This window comes from Pecten maximus, chromosome 4, assembly GCF_902652985.1.
Source record: "Pecten maximus chromosome 4, xPecMax1.1, whole genome shotgun sequence".
In the NCBI taxonomy this organism is placed as follows: domain Eukaryota; kingdom Metazoa; phylum Mollusca; class Bivalvia; order Pectinida; family Pectinidae; genus Pecten; species Pecten maximus.
Genome location: NC_047018.1, coordinates 44630791 through 44646281, shown reverse-complemented (window position 1 = coordinate 44646281; position 15491 = coordinate 44630791). Strand labels below are relative to the sequence as shown.

General features: G+C 36.5%; 1 protein-coding gene across 4 annotated transcripts in view; it reads right to left on the bottom strand.

The window, feature by feature from the left end:
- LOC117326208 (patched domain-containing protein 3-like) overlaps positions 1–10744 on the bottom strand; it is a 62216-nt gene extending 51472 nt beyond the window's left edge. For 2 of the 4 annotated variants that reach the window (XM_033882861.1, XM_033882862.1), the window contains exons 1-3: positions 10479–10741; positions 5334–5580; positions 3551–3621 (exon numbers count right to left, since the gene is read on the bottom strand). In XM_033882861.1, the coding sequence (XP_033738752.1) occupies positions 3551–3621; positions 5334–5580; positions 10479–10591 (431 nt within the window). In that variant the 5' untranslated portion in view covers positions 10592–10741. Of the gene's footprint in view, positions 1–3550; positions 3622–5333; positions 5581–10478 lie in introns of all 4 variants that reach the window. The other 2 variants (XM_033882864.1, XM_033882863.1) reach the window with 2 other exon arrangements.
- Positions 10745–15491: the final 4747 nt, after the last annotated feature.

The window sequence follows — 15491 nt, the reverse complement described above, 5'->3', positions numbered from 1 at the left end:
CAACACCATGATATGGGGTCATGCCAGAGGCTTTCCCCTACCAGCAGAATATGACTTTAAGGTTCTTGAGGCATACATGTTCCAGATATATAATATGGTATTGATTTAACCCAGTTTTCATGTCATAGTAATGCACAGGAAAACGAACCAGTCATTTGGAAAACTTGAACTGGCCTGACACAGTGGAAAATTCAAGACATGGGGAAAATAATTCTACTGGGGTTACCTATAACCAGTAAAGAAAAGGGCTAGAGAGAACCCCGGGAAACCAAAGTAGCATTAGGTACCCAGACAACCTCAAGTATGTGGTCAGAAAGATGTCACCCCCATACCTTCTCATGTCTGATTTGGGATCAATTGAACCCATCTTGCTGAGGTGAAGCAAGTGTGTTAATGCACCATCTGACCATGCTGTATAACAGCAGAGATTTTCCCACTTGTTTGGAAGGGGACTTTTTGTCACATTTTGGGATAAAAATGTGGAATTAGGAAGGAAATCTTAAACTGCAAATTTTGTGGCTCAAATATTAAATAATTTCAATTGGGAATGGGGCCCATTATCAGCCCCAACAAGAGGCCTTAACGGTCACCCGAGATTTGAAATATTTCATGATCAGTTAATTTAATTGACCCTTTTTGGACCCACCCATCAGCCCCTAGGTGTCAGTCAGGGCCAACATGTGCATACCATTAAGCTGGCATCTCATGCTGATAAAGTTAGAATGAATTCCAATAGAAATCAAACAAATCATAGTCAAAAATGTGATTTCCCTATATAAACTATAGTAAAATTTACCCTCTCCCCTGGGGCAAACTTGTGACCCCAGGGTCATGAAATTCATAAATTTAATAAAGAACCATAAAACCCTTCCATCTATGAAGAGTATTTGATTCTACCTTATTTGGGTCTACAGAAGAAGATTTTTGAAATTTCAGTCAATTTGACCCTTTTTAGCTCTGCCCATCAGCCCCTGGGGTCAGTCAGGATCAACATGTGCATACCATCAAATCGCCATCACAAGCTGATATTGTTAACTAAGTTAGAATGAATTCCAATAGAAATCAAACAAATTGTAGTCAAAAATGTGATTTCCCTATATAATCTATAGTAAAGTTTACCCCTTCCTAGGGGCAAATGTTAGACCCCTGGGTCATGATATTCACATTTTGGTAAAGCACCTTAAGACCCTTCCATCTATGAAGAGTGTTTGATTCCACCATGTTTGAGAGTAGAGAAGAAGATTTTTGAAGTTTTAGTCAATTTGACCCTTTTTAGCCCCGCCACTCAGGCTCCTGGGGGGTGGGGATCATATAATTCACAATTTTGGTTGACCTTTAGCCATAGAAGCTTCCTGCCAAATTTCAATGAATTTGGTTTAGGGGTTTTGGAGAAGAATTCGAAAATGTAAATTGTTTATGAACGCACGATGCACGACGACGGACAAAAGACGATTAGAATAGGTCACTTGAGACTTTGTCTCAGGTGATCTAAAAACCTTCAGAAAAAGCCCTGAATAGTAATATCATTACATACATGTATAACAATTAGCCAATCTGTAGAGTTCTGTCTATATGTTTTAGGACGGACTACCAAGAGTATGCATGCAGCAGACGACAACATTTCAGTCTTTGGCAGGTTTCGCCACACAACATACAAACAGCCTGTCTACAGAGAATTAGCTGCCATATGTACTCATTGTCACAGAAGACAGTGGAGGTTATTTTTAGTCACATGGCCTAATAGATTTTTAAGTGAGCTGTGGTCATGGCCAAATTGATCATCTAATAAACCCCCCAAAACACAAATTTTGGTTCCAATGAAACCCCTACACCACAACTGTAGCTCAAGTTTGAAGCAAATATTTCAGATAGCTGTCATGATGATCATCTAGGAATATCTGACTGACAGTTTGAAGAAATTATCTATTGAAATCCCCTGCAGTATTTGAGTTTAAAATGTTACTGAGTGACAGAAAACATGGACAGAAAACATGAACAGAGGACATACCACAGTAGACAGGGACCAATGAAATGGACAGATGACAAGGACAGATGACATGGGCAGAAGACATAGACAGATGACAGGGACAGATGACATGGACAGAAGACATGGACAGAAGACATGGACAGATGACATGGACAGAAGACATGGACAGAAGACATGGACAGATGACATTGACAGAAGACATGGACAGATGACAGGGATAGATGACATGGACAGATGATAGGGACAGATGACATGGTCAGAAGACACGGACAGAAAATATGGACAGATGACATGGACAGAAGACTTGGACAGAAGACTGGGACAGAAGACAGGGACAGATGACATGGACAGAAGACATGGACAGATGACAGGAACAGATGACACAGACAGAAGACAGGGACAGAAGACTGGGACAGAAGACATGGACAGATGACATTGACAGAAGACATGGACAGATGACAGGGACAGATGACAGGGACAGAAGACAGGGACAGATGACAGGGACAGAAGACTGGGACAGATGACACAGACAGAAGACAGGGACAGATGACAGGGACAGATGACAGGGACAGAAGGCATGAACAGATGACATGGACAGAAGACAAGGACAGAAGACATGGACAGATGACATGGACAGAAGACATGGTCAGATAACAGTGACAGATGACGGACAGATGACATGGACAGATGACATGGACAGATGATAGGGACAGATAGCAGGGACAGATTATAAACGGAGACAGAAAATGGCAGAAAACATTGATAAATATAGATTTACCATTAAAGTCTATGCCTTTGGTTAAGTAGCATTGCTAGAGTTAAAATCTACATCGGTGTTACAAGTAACATTGCTATCATTAAAACCTACAACTGTGGTATTGTTATCATTACTGGTAAGAAATCCTCTCATTGGCACAAGTGGAGGTACTAGTGCTGTTATTTGACGGTCCTAACCTCAGTTAATAAAATACTTAATGTTGGGATAGACAACAAAGCAATATTACTTTATCAGATATTTTATATAGCTAGAAATTATACATATTACCATTTTAAAGGGCTAGGGTTTCCAGCTTCAGATTGTGCTGGACATATCTCATTATCAATAAACAAGGACCTGTATATATAACAACACGCCAGCTTTAGCCATAACTTCTCAAAATTAATTAGTGTTAACCTAGCTTCCATTATGGCTGTAATTGGTAGGTCTTACCAAGGTTACCATGGGGCTCCATACAGGATATTGAGTATATGCCTGACGGTTTGGTTATTGATTTTTGTAACAGTCTGCATTCATCTGAATGAGCAACCCTCTAACTGTTGACAACCCTATTTAAAATGTATGATGGACCTTACAAAGCCATGTAATAGAAAGATAAGAGATGAATTTCTTTGTTGAAGCGAACATATAAATTAGTTTGAATCACTGAATAGGACTATACATATCCGTCAATGTGGATGGTGGGACTTTTTATTCGTTCACAAATTATTTGTTTTAACCTTCCGTACAATAATCCAGTGTTGTAGGGTTTTCAAAATGAGGGCACAAGCTTCGAGTATACTTACCGAAAGCACATAGTTTGTAGATAGTGAGGACCACTTTCTAGTGTATTAGCCGATTTGTAGAAAGCCATCATCTAAAAGTAATGAAATAAAACATTTTACATCGGAAAACAATTTTGTGTTAAGAAGAAAGAATTTAAGATTATCTAGCTTTCGATACAATAATATGCTGCTCAGATATATCTAAAGCTGCTTGTAAGATGGCCATAATCATTATTATATACAGTAAAACCTCTCTAACTCGAACTCCACGAGTCCGTGTCAATAGTTCAAGGAATACAGGGTATTAGAGGAATCAGAGGTTGGTTAAAATGTGGGTCGTGTATGATATAGTGCCACGCTGGTACGTCTCGTAATAGTTGGTAGACAACGACCTGTTAACGAATAGATCCATAAAATACAAATTTAATTCTCTTGAACATTCCATGTTAATTGATAATAGACAACGACCCGTTAACGAACAGCTCCGTAAAATACATATTTAAATCTCATGAACGTTCTATGTTAATTAATAATTTAATGAAATGTGATTATCAGTTATGCAAATGATATTTTAATACTTTTATAACTAATTCACATGACTCGTTTAAGGGGACATTAGTTTTTCTGCTTAATAATTGAATACAGTAAACATGATTATTTTCGAATCGTGGGGGGAAATTTCGCGATTTCAATATGTAAACTATACGCGTGGGGGTAATTTTCGCGATCGATCCACTTTCGCTTGTAATTCAAGATTACGCAAATTGATATCAAAAAAATACATGTGGGGGAAATTTTCGTAAACAAAAGGAGTCCGCGTAATAAGCGTAAATTGCCCCCTCATGTAAATTTCAACGTTTACAGTACGCCATTCCATAAATTTATTTGACTGAAAAATATGTATACACTCCTGGTCGATCAGCAGTTTACTTTCTGAATATTTAGTATATGAAGTTTATCAGAAATACAGCCACAAAGCTAAGCAGTCTTATTACATACCAAATAGAGGTACAGATATATGCTATCAAGTCAACGTTAATCCCTTTATTATCTATTGTCCTGTTGAACACCTGTACAAACACTGGAGGTGCAGCTTTGATCAGCACTTAGGCCTAGCGGTCATCTAAAGACACGTGCGGTCAAGTGTGACACAAGTAAATCATGGCGCCTGTTGCGAAGAATATGGGGTAAAATTATTATGATTTGGAAGGAACAGGGATAATTATTAGATCGGGGAATGGGTGGTATTCGAGGAATAGTGGTTCGAGGAATAAAAGGATAGATTACTAAGAATATTTAAGGAAATGGTCGGGACAAAGCGCCGTGTTCGACGAATACAGGGTATTCAGGCAATGCATGTTCGAATTATAAGGTTTTACTGTATAGTACATCCATGCATATTCATTCACTATACATTTTGTACATGAATTAATCCATACAATACTCGTGAATATTTCGTTATAATGTACCATATTCAAATGGTTATTTATAAATTTAAATTTTAAATTTAAAAGATAATTTGCATTAAAGTTTGGAGAAGAAACCATGCATGTTTGATTTAAAATAATTCAGGAATCATTCACATAGACATTTGCACATAGCTTTGATGAATGTTTACATGTATATAATCCTTTTTTTAATTAAAAGTATAATCAATTCAGCATTTATCATATTCCATTTTCATCTCCAAATCAAACAAAAATAGTAAAACAATATCATCAATGCTTTTCATTCAAATATCAATTTTATTATCTATAAATTTTTTTTATGATTTGACAGCAAAGATGGATGTAATATTATTTACCGCTCTGAGTGACGCAGGTGAGAGGACGTTGTCGGCCGTGAGGATCACTGAAGCATATCGAGTGAATGGTGGAAAATTCTTCATCACCCAACGCTTCTCATCCTGAATTCGAGATGTTGCTGGTACCCAGAGCTTCTCTGCTGCATTTGTCTCTTTGAAATCCTTCATCCCTATAGCACACAGGCCACATATCAGGACACACTGACAGATTGTCAGGTACGGGTGGCTGGCCACCACATAGCCCAGTCTGTAAAAAAATAATCAGACCATCATTCAAGGACACCTTTGTCAGACATTTGTGTTAAAAAAAGACAATTTGGAAAATTACAATCCCCCATCAAAATTTAATAAAAGTTAACGATAAAAAAATGTAGGTGAGAGTGGCCCAAAAGTAGGTTACTCTGACCTACAATTTGACCTTTGACCTGCATATTTGAAGCTCAGCAGAATCTCATTACTTGTCAAGTGTTATTTTCTGCATGCTAGAAAAGTTCTTTTTGATCACTTTTTGCCTAAGCCTTTTAATAACTTATAAGCAGTAAAAAGAACCGAAGGTTTAGTTAAGCTTTCCCTAATAAAGTTTCTACAGTTAGTATAGTATGAAACAGTCTGATACGTCAACTGTTTCAAGACTTTGTCAAGAAATCTGAGGTCAGAGTTCAAATCTCGGCCTGATCTTTTCCATCTCGTCACAAATACCCACTGAATTCTAATGGTAGAATTTCGTAAGTTGAACTACATTAAAGGTAGCATAATTGACCCCTTTGACCTTGACAGGAGGCGAAGGTCATTCATTGATCAAAATTTTAACACTCCATCCCAGTTACCTACGTGCCTTTTATCTTGACTCTGGTCATTTTTATTTGTTTAAAGATTTTAGCACATTTGACCTCTATGACCTTCAAAGTAAGTGAAAGTATAATTTTTCGCAAATGTTGATGGTATTGATGCAGTAACCAGCTATGATTTTTAAGGCCTTTTCATATAATCATCATCTCTATTGAGTGTTTTGATAAAAATTACAATGATACTTTGAATATGGGTCAAGGTCATTTCATCCAAGAAAGATTATAGCCGACTATCACAAAAGTTGAAGCCAGATAAACAATAAACGACAGATATCACATCATAGGGAATAAGCTCTCTTGCACTTAGGAAGTTAAATATGACACAGTATATATGCATCATTGAAACGACAACTAATATTATTAGGCCCCATGAAATTATGAATTTCCTCAATATTCATTAACTTGATTTTTAAAAAGCAATTCCTTTACTTCAATTAAAATTTTCCAAAGAAAAGCATTACAGAATTTGAAGAAGGTTCCTTACCCAAGATTTTTTTCCTTATATTTTGTTAAAATTTGATGAAACTGGGGCCAGAACTCATTCCAATTTTTTTTTTAGAAAAGTAGGTTAAACTACTGCTTGCTGAGTAGTTATGACTAATTAAACATCTTAGCAGTATAAAGCACTCTAGCCACACTTAACAGCTTAATCTAATATACATATAAATGTACAATTTTAAACTTTTATTTCAGTTAATTGTTTTCAAGGAAGTTTTAATGGGAAGGATGTAAAGAAATGATTTCTTGCTTTTCACACAAATGCCTGACGGAAAAATACTTTCTATTTCTCCTATTTACTTCTTTTAATCTGATAACAAAAAGTTTTAGAAGCATCCCTCCAGTACTTTTCAAGCAATAACAATGCCAATATCAAATGTCAAGATGGGCTGCTGTTGGCCATTTTATTTATTTCTCTGATCAAAAAAGAAAAAAAAATCAAAATTGAATTGGCACATCTAGGGAACCTTCTCATGAAGTTTAATATCCCTCCCGTACTTTTCAAGAAATAGCGATGACAAGGATTATATAAGGAAGGCCAAATGGACGGATGGTGGACTGTTTGACCACAGATGCAGGGCGATATGAATAGCCAAGCTTCTGATGATGTTGAGTTAAAAATCCTAAAGAACTTTCTTGATGGAAAACAGATCTACACAGTCAAGGGCACTACACCAAGAACCTGCATGCTCACTCTAATGACAGAACATATATCAGCCGCTATATATGAACCACTCAAACTTTAGTTTTTATCAAGCCTGACTTTTATTCCACAATCAATGCAAATGTCTTCAATGATCTTAATTTTAAAAGTGCTTTATTTAGTCTTTTAAGTAAATTTTTCTTATTGTAATAAAAAAAAAATACTATGTTCTCTGAACCACAGGGACTTGGCACGATTTCAATGATGGTCCATAAAATACATAAACATGTATTACAGTCTCTTTAATGTAGGGAATTTGTGCAAAGTTTCAGTGTACCCTGAACTTCTTAATGTCTCTGCAATTATAAAAGAACAAGAGGCTCAAGGGCCTTAACGGTTTTTGGTTTTGGTTTTGTTTTTGTTTAACGTCCTATTAACAGCCAGGGTCATTTAAGGACGTGCCAGATGGTTTGGAGGTGGAGGAAAGACGGAGTACCCGGAGAAAAACCACCGGCCTACGGTCAGTACCTGGCAACTGCCCCACGTAGGTTTCGAACTCACAACCCAGAGGTGGAGGGCTAGTGATAAAGTGTCGGGACACCTTAACCACTCGGCCACCGCGGCCCCTAACGGTGATCTGACTCTAAAACCCCTTGTACTATTGTAGTATACATACTCAACAGCAAGTATATTGGCACTGTTGGCCATGGCGGCCATTGTGGATTTTGGACCGACCAAAAAATAAATTACACTTGTGAGGACCATCTCAGGATCATTTCAGGTAAGTTAATTAGTGCTGAGCTTCAGTGGTGGAACTTGAGTAGAAGTTTGAAATAGGTGTTGTTCAGGAAAATCATGATTGCACAATCATATTACAATATGGCCGCCGTGGCCACCAAGTTAAAGTTTTTATCAGGCTGAAAAATAACAACACTTTGTTGGATCCCCTTCCTTCACATCCTCACCAATTTCCAGTTCAATGGCATCAGTGGAACTGGAGAAGCAGCTTAAAATGAGTTTTTCAAGATGGCGGCTATGGCGGCCATCTTGGATTTTGGATCGGCCCGAAAAATAACAACACTTGGTCAGGATCATCTTAGGATCATTTCAGGCAAGTTTCAGCGCAATAGCACTGGTGGAACTTGAGAAGATGTTTAAAATGTGTTTTCAAGATGGCGGCTATGGTGGCCATCTTGGATTTCGGATCCGCCCGAAAAATAACAACACTTGGTCAGGATCATTTCTGGCAAGTTTCAGCTCAATCCCACTGGTGGAACTTGAGAAGAAGTTTAAAATGTAAAAAGTTTACAGACGGCGCACGGAGGATGACGATGGACAAAGCACATGTCTATATATCAGGGCTTTTTCTCACTGATTTGGGAAAGGGCCTTTTTTTTCTCATTTTGGGAAGAAAATTGGTGAATTGGGAAAGATTTTTTCAGGAGTAAACTGTAAATTTTGGGAATTTGGCTTAAATATGAAATAATTTCAATTGGGAATGGGGCCCATTAACGGCCCCAAAAAACGCTCAGAAAAAGCCCTGTATATAGGTCATCCTGACCCTTTGGGTCAGATGACCTAATAAATTTACCTCATCCAAAATGTTGATATCTTTTAATGTTTTATTTTAAGTTATAGGTTCTATGATATTTATGCGTAAATATGACGCCCAGTTTTAGGGAAAAGACTCTCAGGTGAATATACTACACAATACACTAATTCATTTTCACTGACATTAATGTAAGCGACTGGATATTGATGACTGATCATGATTGAAAATTGAAGCTAATTAACAGTGCATTGATGATATCCTCTTGATAGCTTAATATGCATAAATTCAGAGGTAATTAGAATAACCTAGTGTGTTATTTACACTAAAATAAGCTTTATACAATATAATCAGTGCTTCTCGTGAAATGATGGATAGACATATGCATTTTCACTTGACTTTTGATTATTCTGAAACAAATAATTATCTGCTAAAATCTTCAACAGGCAAATTACATATGAAAAGATACTGAAGTGTTTCGAAAACTTTGACATCTCCTATACTCACAGTTTAAAAATATTGTCAAATATATTCAGACGGAAAAAATTGGATAGGTGTATGACAGAAAGGGAGCTTTAATTGCCAGCAACAAAATTGTCAAATATAGTTTGGTATCGCCTGCTACCGTTACAGACACGGCCTCATGGTTGACATCTTGGATCGTGCATACCAGGTGTGCACATGCAGCTAATGGGTCAGTTCACATGAATGTGGGCAGAGTTTCAGTCAACTTTTTGTTGTACCAATAAAGATTATAATTACCTACTGAATTTTGTAAGACCAAATTTACATTTTTTGCATAACATTTCGACTTAAGTTAACTAATTTCATGCGTTTTTGTATTACAAATTGTATAGTGATAACAAGCTTCAATTGCCAAAAATCCATGATAGCTACCTGTTTCTCAGAATGGAAACCAGTCTTTTTTTTAAATTTTAATCTACGCATAATAATGATAAATTTTGAGTCTTATATTCTGCTACATCACAACAACATAGTCATCTTAAAGTGGTTCACAAATTATACTTACATCTGTATTAAACCTAACTAATTTGCATCAATACATGTAATATGGGTGATCAATATGCAATTAATGTTTTTAATTGAAATGGCAAAATGGAACTTTTCAATTAATTTAATAAGGTTAGGACTTCCCCCAGACCATCAAAACTATCTTGATTTTGCAAGAAAACTTTGTATTGAATATTGAATGCACCCTAAAATCATCAAATTTCCACATACAACGTTGAACAGTTTTCTTTCTGGTGAGAGGGCCTGAGGAAACACCGGCTACTGATTTTAGAGTTTAAAATCACCGTTTTTAGGAAGGTATAAAAAACCTAGATAATAATTGTCATAAACAAAAACTGTTCAGATTAAATTTTGATCAATAAAATATACCAAAATCCGAAATTTGGCAGTTCATACATGTAAATCACGGCACAAGTATCCTTAATATATATATAACGGTTACACTTATATAATTAGTAGGCCTAGTTTTACACAGAAACTGTAACACCTGCCAGTCTATCCAAGGTCCCACGGAACATCTGTAATACCCAGAGTTGACGTAACGATGTACAATAGATAGCAGTGTGTTCACTCACCTGTAAAACGCTCTTTCCAACAGACTTATAAATCCGTTGCTGAGTCTTTCAAGACAAGACCTTTTCCTGGGCTTATTTTGCGAGGAAATATCACAAGCCGTAGAGACATCCATATTCCCTGCGTTCTCGAAAAACAATGTTCTGTGAGTCTGTGTGCTATGTCACCATTCTCTATATTAAGTCCATTTAGTCGGAGTTTGGGGAAAGTCGACCTTAGGTCCCCGACACGTTTTGTTGACAATCTGCTGTGTAGGTGTCGTGGCAAATTCCCACCCCTATAAATAACGTTCCGTTAAAGTGTCGCCTGCAGCCTGGTCCGTCAGAGATGAGCAAATATAGATTTAGACTACAGACGCGCCATGTTACATGTTGTAAGCTATATATATTTACCTAGCAGAATGTATCCGGGTTACAGAGACTGGTATAATTTGTTTCTCTGTGAAATGGCTGCTTTCTGTTTTGTTTTGTTTTTGGTGTTGTTTGTGTTGTTGTGTTTTTTTTGGGAGGGGGTAATTCAATTCAATTCGATACAAATTCAAAAATTGTTAGCACTATTATAATTACAAATGTAATATGATGGCTAAACAAGAAGAAAATACAATTAAATAAAAACGTTCCTCATTTCAAATGACTGTTTATAAAGTCTCTTAATTATGTTCTTGTTATCAAACAATTTTTTTTTTAAAAAAAAAAAAAAAAAAAAGTATTACAGATTTAACTTCAGTGCGGGGACTCACGGACATCAGTGTGCATTTTCTGAAGAAAGCAAGAAGCTATGTCTAATCTAATATGTACGTGTCGACAATGAAGAAAAAGTACATTTGTGTACCTGGTATGACTTGCCTCTCAAACCAGAGACTTTTTGTTATCCTTTTTTATTATGTCATCAATTTTTGGTACCTGAAGTTAAAATGTTATATTTCATAATTCGTGTAAAAGGGTATAATTAGAAAATTTCTTTTAAAATTTCAACTTTTATTATACAGTGTATGTCACGTACAGGGATAGTAAATATCAACTCTAGTTGCGTTATAACGGATATTACATGATAAATGGCATCACAACAAAATAAGAATCACATTTTCTTGTTCAGAATTGTTTTCTGCAAGGGGCCACAGTGGCCGAGTGGTTAAAGTGTCCCGACACTTTATCACTAGGCCTCCACCTCTAAGTTGCGAGTTCGTAACCTGCGTAGGGCAGTTGCCTGGTACTGACCATAGGTCGGTGGTTTTTCTCCGGATACTCCAGCTTTCCTCCACCTCCAACACCTGGCACGTCCTTAAATGACCCTGGCTGTTAGAGGACGTTAAACAAAACAAACCAAACGAACCAAATTTCTTCAAGAATACCTTAAAAACAAGTAAAATACAATGAATGTGTCTACTTATTGCCATTGTCACACACAACAATTAAAACGGGGAAATTAAATTCGTGAGTAATGATAAGTAAGTAAGCACCATTTAAACATTTAAAAAAAACTAAACAAAACAAAAACAAAAAAACCTTCCTCTACCTCTAAAATACTCCAAATTTGATTCTTTTACAATATTACATTTTTCGTTCCCAAACAAAATTTTGGCAGTTTGATGTACATCATTTATCATTACTAATTAATACATATTGTCCATTCAGCAAAATGAAGTGACAAATTTATCAGATCGTCATCGTTGAGATATGTACTATCAGATAGAAAATTGATGCTGTCTTGCTCCTCGGCTCCGCACTCGTATAGTTCGATGCTCACAAGGTTATTTGTGTTGCTCTTGCACTTGTTAGTATGTAACACTAAACAAGAACACTCCATCAGGTCAATTATTTGTGGTGGCTCGTTAGGGCCAAGTATCAAATCTCGCATTCTCCCACTCTCGACCTTAGGTCGAAAACGCGAGAATGCGAAAACGCGACGGCGAGGGAGCGAAAACGCGAGAATGCGAAAACGCGACGGTGAAAACTCGAGATTAATCTCGCACTCTCGCCGTCGCGATTTCGCTCCGTCGCCGTCGAGTTTCCGCATTCTCGCGTTTTCGACTTAAGGTCGAGAGTGCGAGAATGCGAGATTTGATACTTGGCCCTAAAGAGCCACCATAGGTTTGTAATGTATGGCAAGCCAAGTTGTCATTTATTCACGGAGCAACGTTGATCCAGGCATTACCCAAATTATATAAGATATCTTATAAACTTTATAATATATCTTATGTTTTATGAGATATCTTATATATATTTTTTATAAGATATCTTATATACTATATGAGATATCTTATATACTATATAAGATATCTCATAAAGATATAAGATATCTTATAAAGTATATAAGATATCTTATAAAGTATATAAGATATCTTATAAAGTATATAAGATATCTTATAAAGTATATAAGATATCTTATAAAGACAAATGAGATATCTTATATAATTCGTTTATAAGATATCTTATAAAGAACGAGATTTGAATTTGAGATAAGGAACCCTTCCCCACTCGATGACAGAGCCGAGAAAATTTCGCCGGAACACATGGCAGAAGCTGAAACTGCATACAATGGTCTGATACAGATTTTAAATCGTTATACAGTGGAACTTCGTTAACTCGAAGTCGACGGGACCACGAAAAAACTTCGAGTTATCCGAGTGTTCGAATTAAGCGAGTTATCGTTTTTGGTGAAAAGTTTGGTCAATATTTGTCAACATTATATAATCATAATAACTCCGCTCTGTCGTTCATCAGTTCAGTGTAAAGACGGGTCAATACATGTAAATGTATATGTAATGTTTAGTTATGTCACTTGTAATTTGGTGTAGTTTTGCCGATATACAGTCACGATAAAGTTTCTTTCACTTAGTCACTTCAATAACGATCTGATGTGCAAGTCATGTTTGCAAAAGGTAAACGATAAAACGGAATTCGACAAAATAACAAGTTATTAATGTCAAAACAAATAACCGTTTAAATTTAACACAGATTGCATACAAAACGTAACAGAACCATTACCTTTTATTGGACATATATAAAATACTGTTTGATCGGCCTACTTACTTTTTATTGATAACCACGCCATTTCCATGTGTATTAGCACCGGAAGTTGGGCTGCGCATGTGCGTATAAAATGTTACTGTAACTGAGTTGGCGTTTTATCCGATTTAATAGACAGCACTGACCGTTACAGTTGTACTCTGAACACCTCGGCAGTAGTTACGCTATTGTTTCAGCAGTTTAAAGATTTAATAGGCGCCGGTGACTGTGTCATTTCTACACCTGTAAAAACATCAGCCGGGTAGATCTACCGGTGTGTCAGAGACTAGTTCCGCTTGAGCGAACGGGTAGATGAGTTGTTGACTATCGTGTGTACTGATATCGGCGACCGCCTTGGGAAATTACCTGATGTAAGTAAAGCAGTACTTTTTATCACCAAGACTTGTTGTTATAAGATTCAACCGACAATTTCTTTCATGAATTTATGAAACACTTATAATAGCATGTAGGTTAGTAGTGCCGATATGTTCAGTATTACAAACGGAACTTAGCTCTTAAAAAAATGTCGGCGTTTGCCACCGATCGACGAAAATTATACTTCGAGTTATTCGAACATTTCAAGTAGGATTTTTATTGTTGGGACCAAATTTTTACTTCGTATTATCCGAGTTTTTCGAGTTATCCGAATTCGAATTATCCGAGTTTTTTTTACTAAGATAAAGAGAGAATTCGGCCGGGACCGGCGAGGTACTTCGAGTTAAGCGGGGTGTTCGAGTTATCCGAGTTCGAGTTAACGAAGTTCCACTGTATTCCTAATATTTTACCCTCCGCACTCGTATAGTTCGATGCTCACAAGGTTATTTGTGTTGCTCTTGCACTTGTTAGTATGTAACACTAAACAAGAACACTCCATCAGGTCAATTATTTGTGGTGGCTCGTTAGGGCCAAGTATCAAATCTCGCATTCTCCCACTCTCGACCTTAGGTCGAAAACGCGAGAATGCGAAAACGCGACGGCGAGGGAGCGAAAACGCGAGAATGCGAAAACGCGACGGTGAAAACTCGAGATAATCTCGCCACTCTCGCCGTCGCGATTTCGCTCCGTCGCCCGTCGCGTTTTCGCATTCTCGCGTTTTCGACTTAAGGTCGAGAGTGGGAGAATGCGAGATTTGATACTTGGCCCTAAAGAGCCACCATAGGTTTGTAATGTATGGCAAGCCAAGTTGTCATTTATTCACGGAGCAACGTTGATCCAGGCATTACCCAAATTATATAAGATATCTTATAAACTTTATAATATATCTTATGTTTTATGAGATATCTTATATATATTTTTTATAAGATATCTTATATATATTTTTTATAAGATATCTTATATACTATATGAGATATCTTATATACTATATAAGATATCTCATAAAAGATATAAGATATCTTATAAAGTATATAAGATATCTTATAAAGACAAATGAGATATCTTATATAATTCGTTTATAAGATATCTGATAAAGAACGAGATTTGAATTTGAGATAAGGAACCCTTCCCCACTCGATGACAGAGCCGAGAAAATTTCACCGGAACACATGGCAGAAGCTGAAACTGCATACAATGGTCTGATACAGATTTTAAATCGTTATATTCCTAATATTTTACCATTTTATTCAGTGTGAAAACAGGTTGACATGTTGTTTACATACATGTAACTATCAGTGCTGATTCGAGCAGCCATGTGGCGGGCGAATCCGAGACGCGATGATAGACCTAGCCCTATCTCTTTTGTCATGCTAGATCTAATAATGAATTGAAGAAGCAGTTAAATGTATTAAAATGAGTTATCAAGGGAAATAAACCAACAACAGTTTATTAATAGTTAGTCTAGGCCTTTTCGTATTATACCATGCACGTAGTATATAATGCAGTCAAGAACATTTATTTTCGGATTTTAGAAAAAAAAATAACGATAGGGTATATGTTGTAATAAAAATCAAGTGATATATTAAATGAGTGATCTTAAAATCAAAGTAAAATGTATATATTTTATGTCTA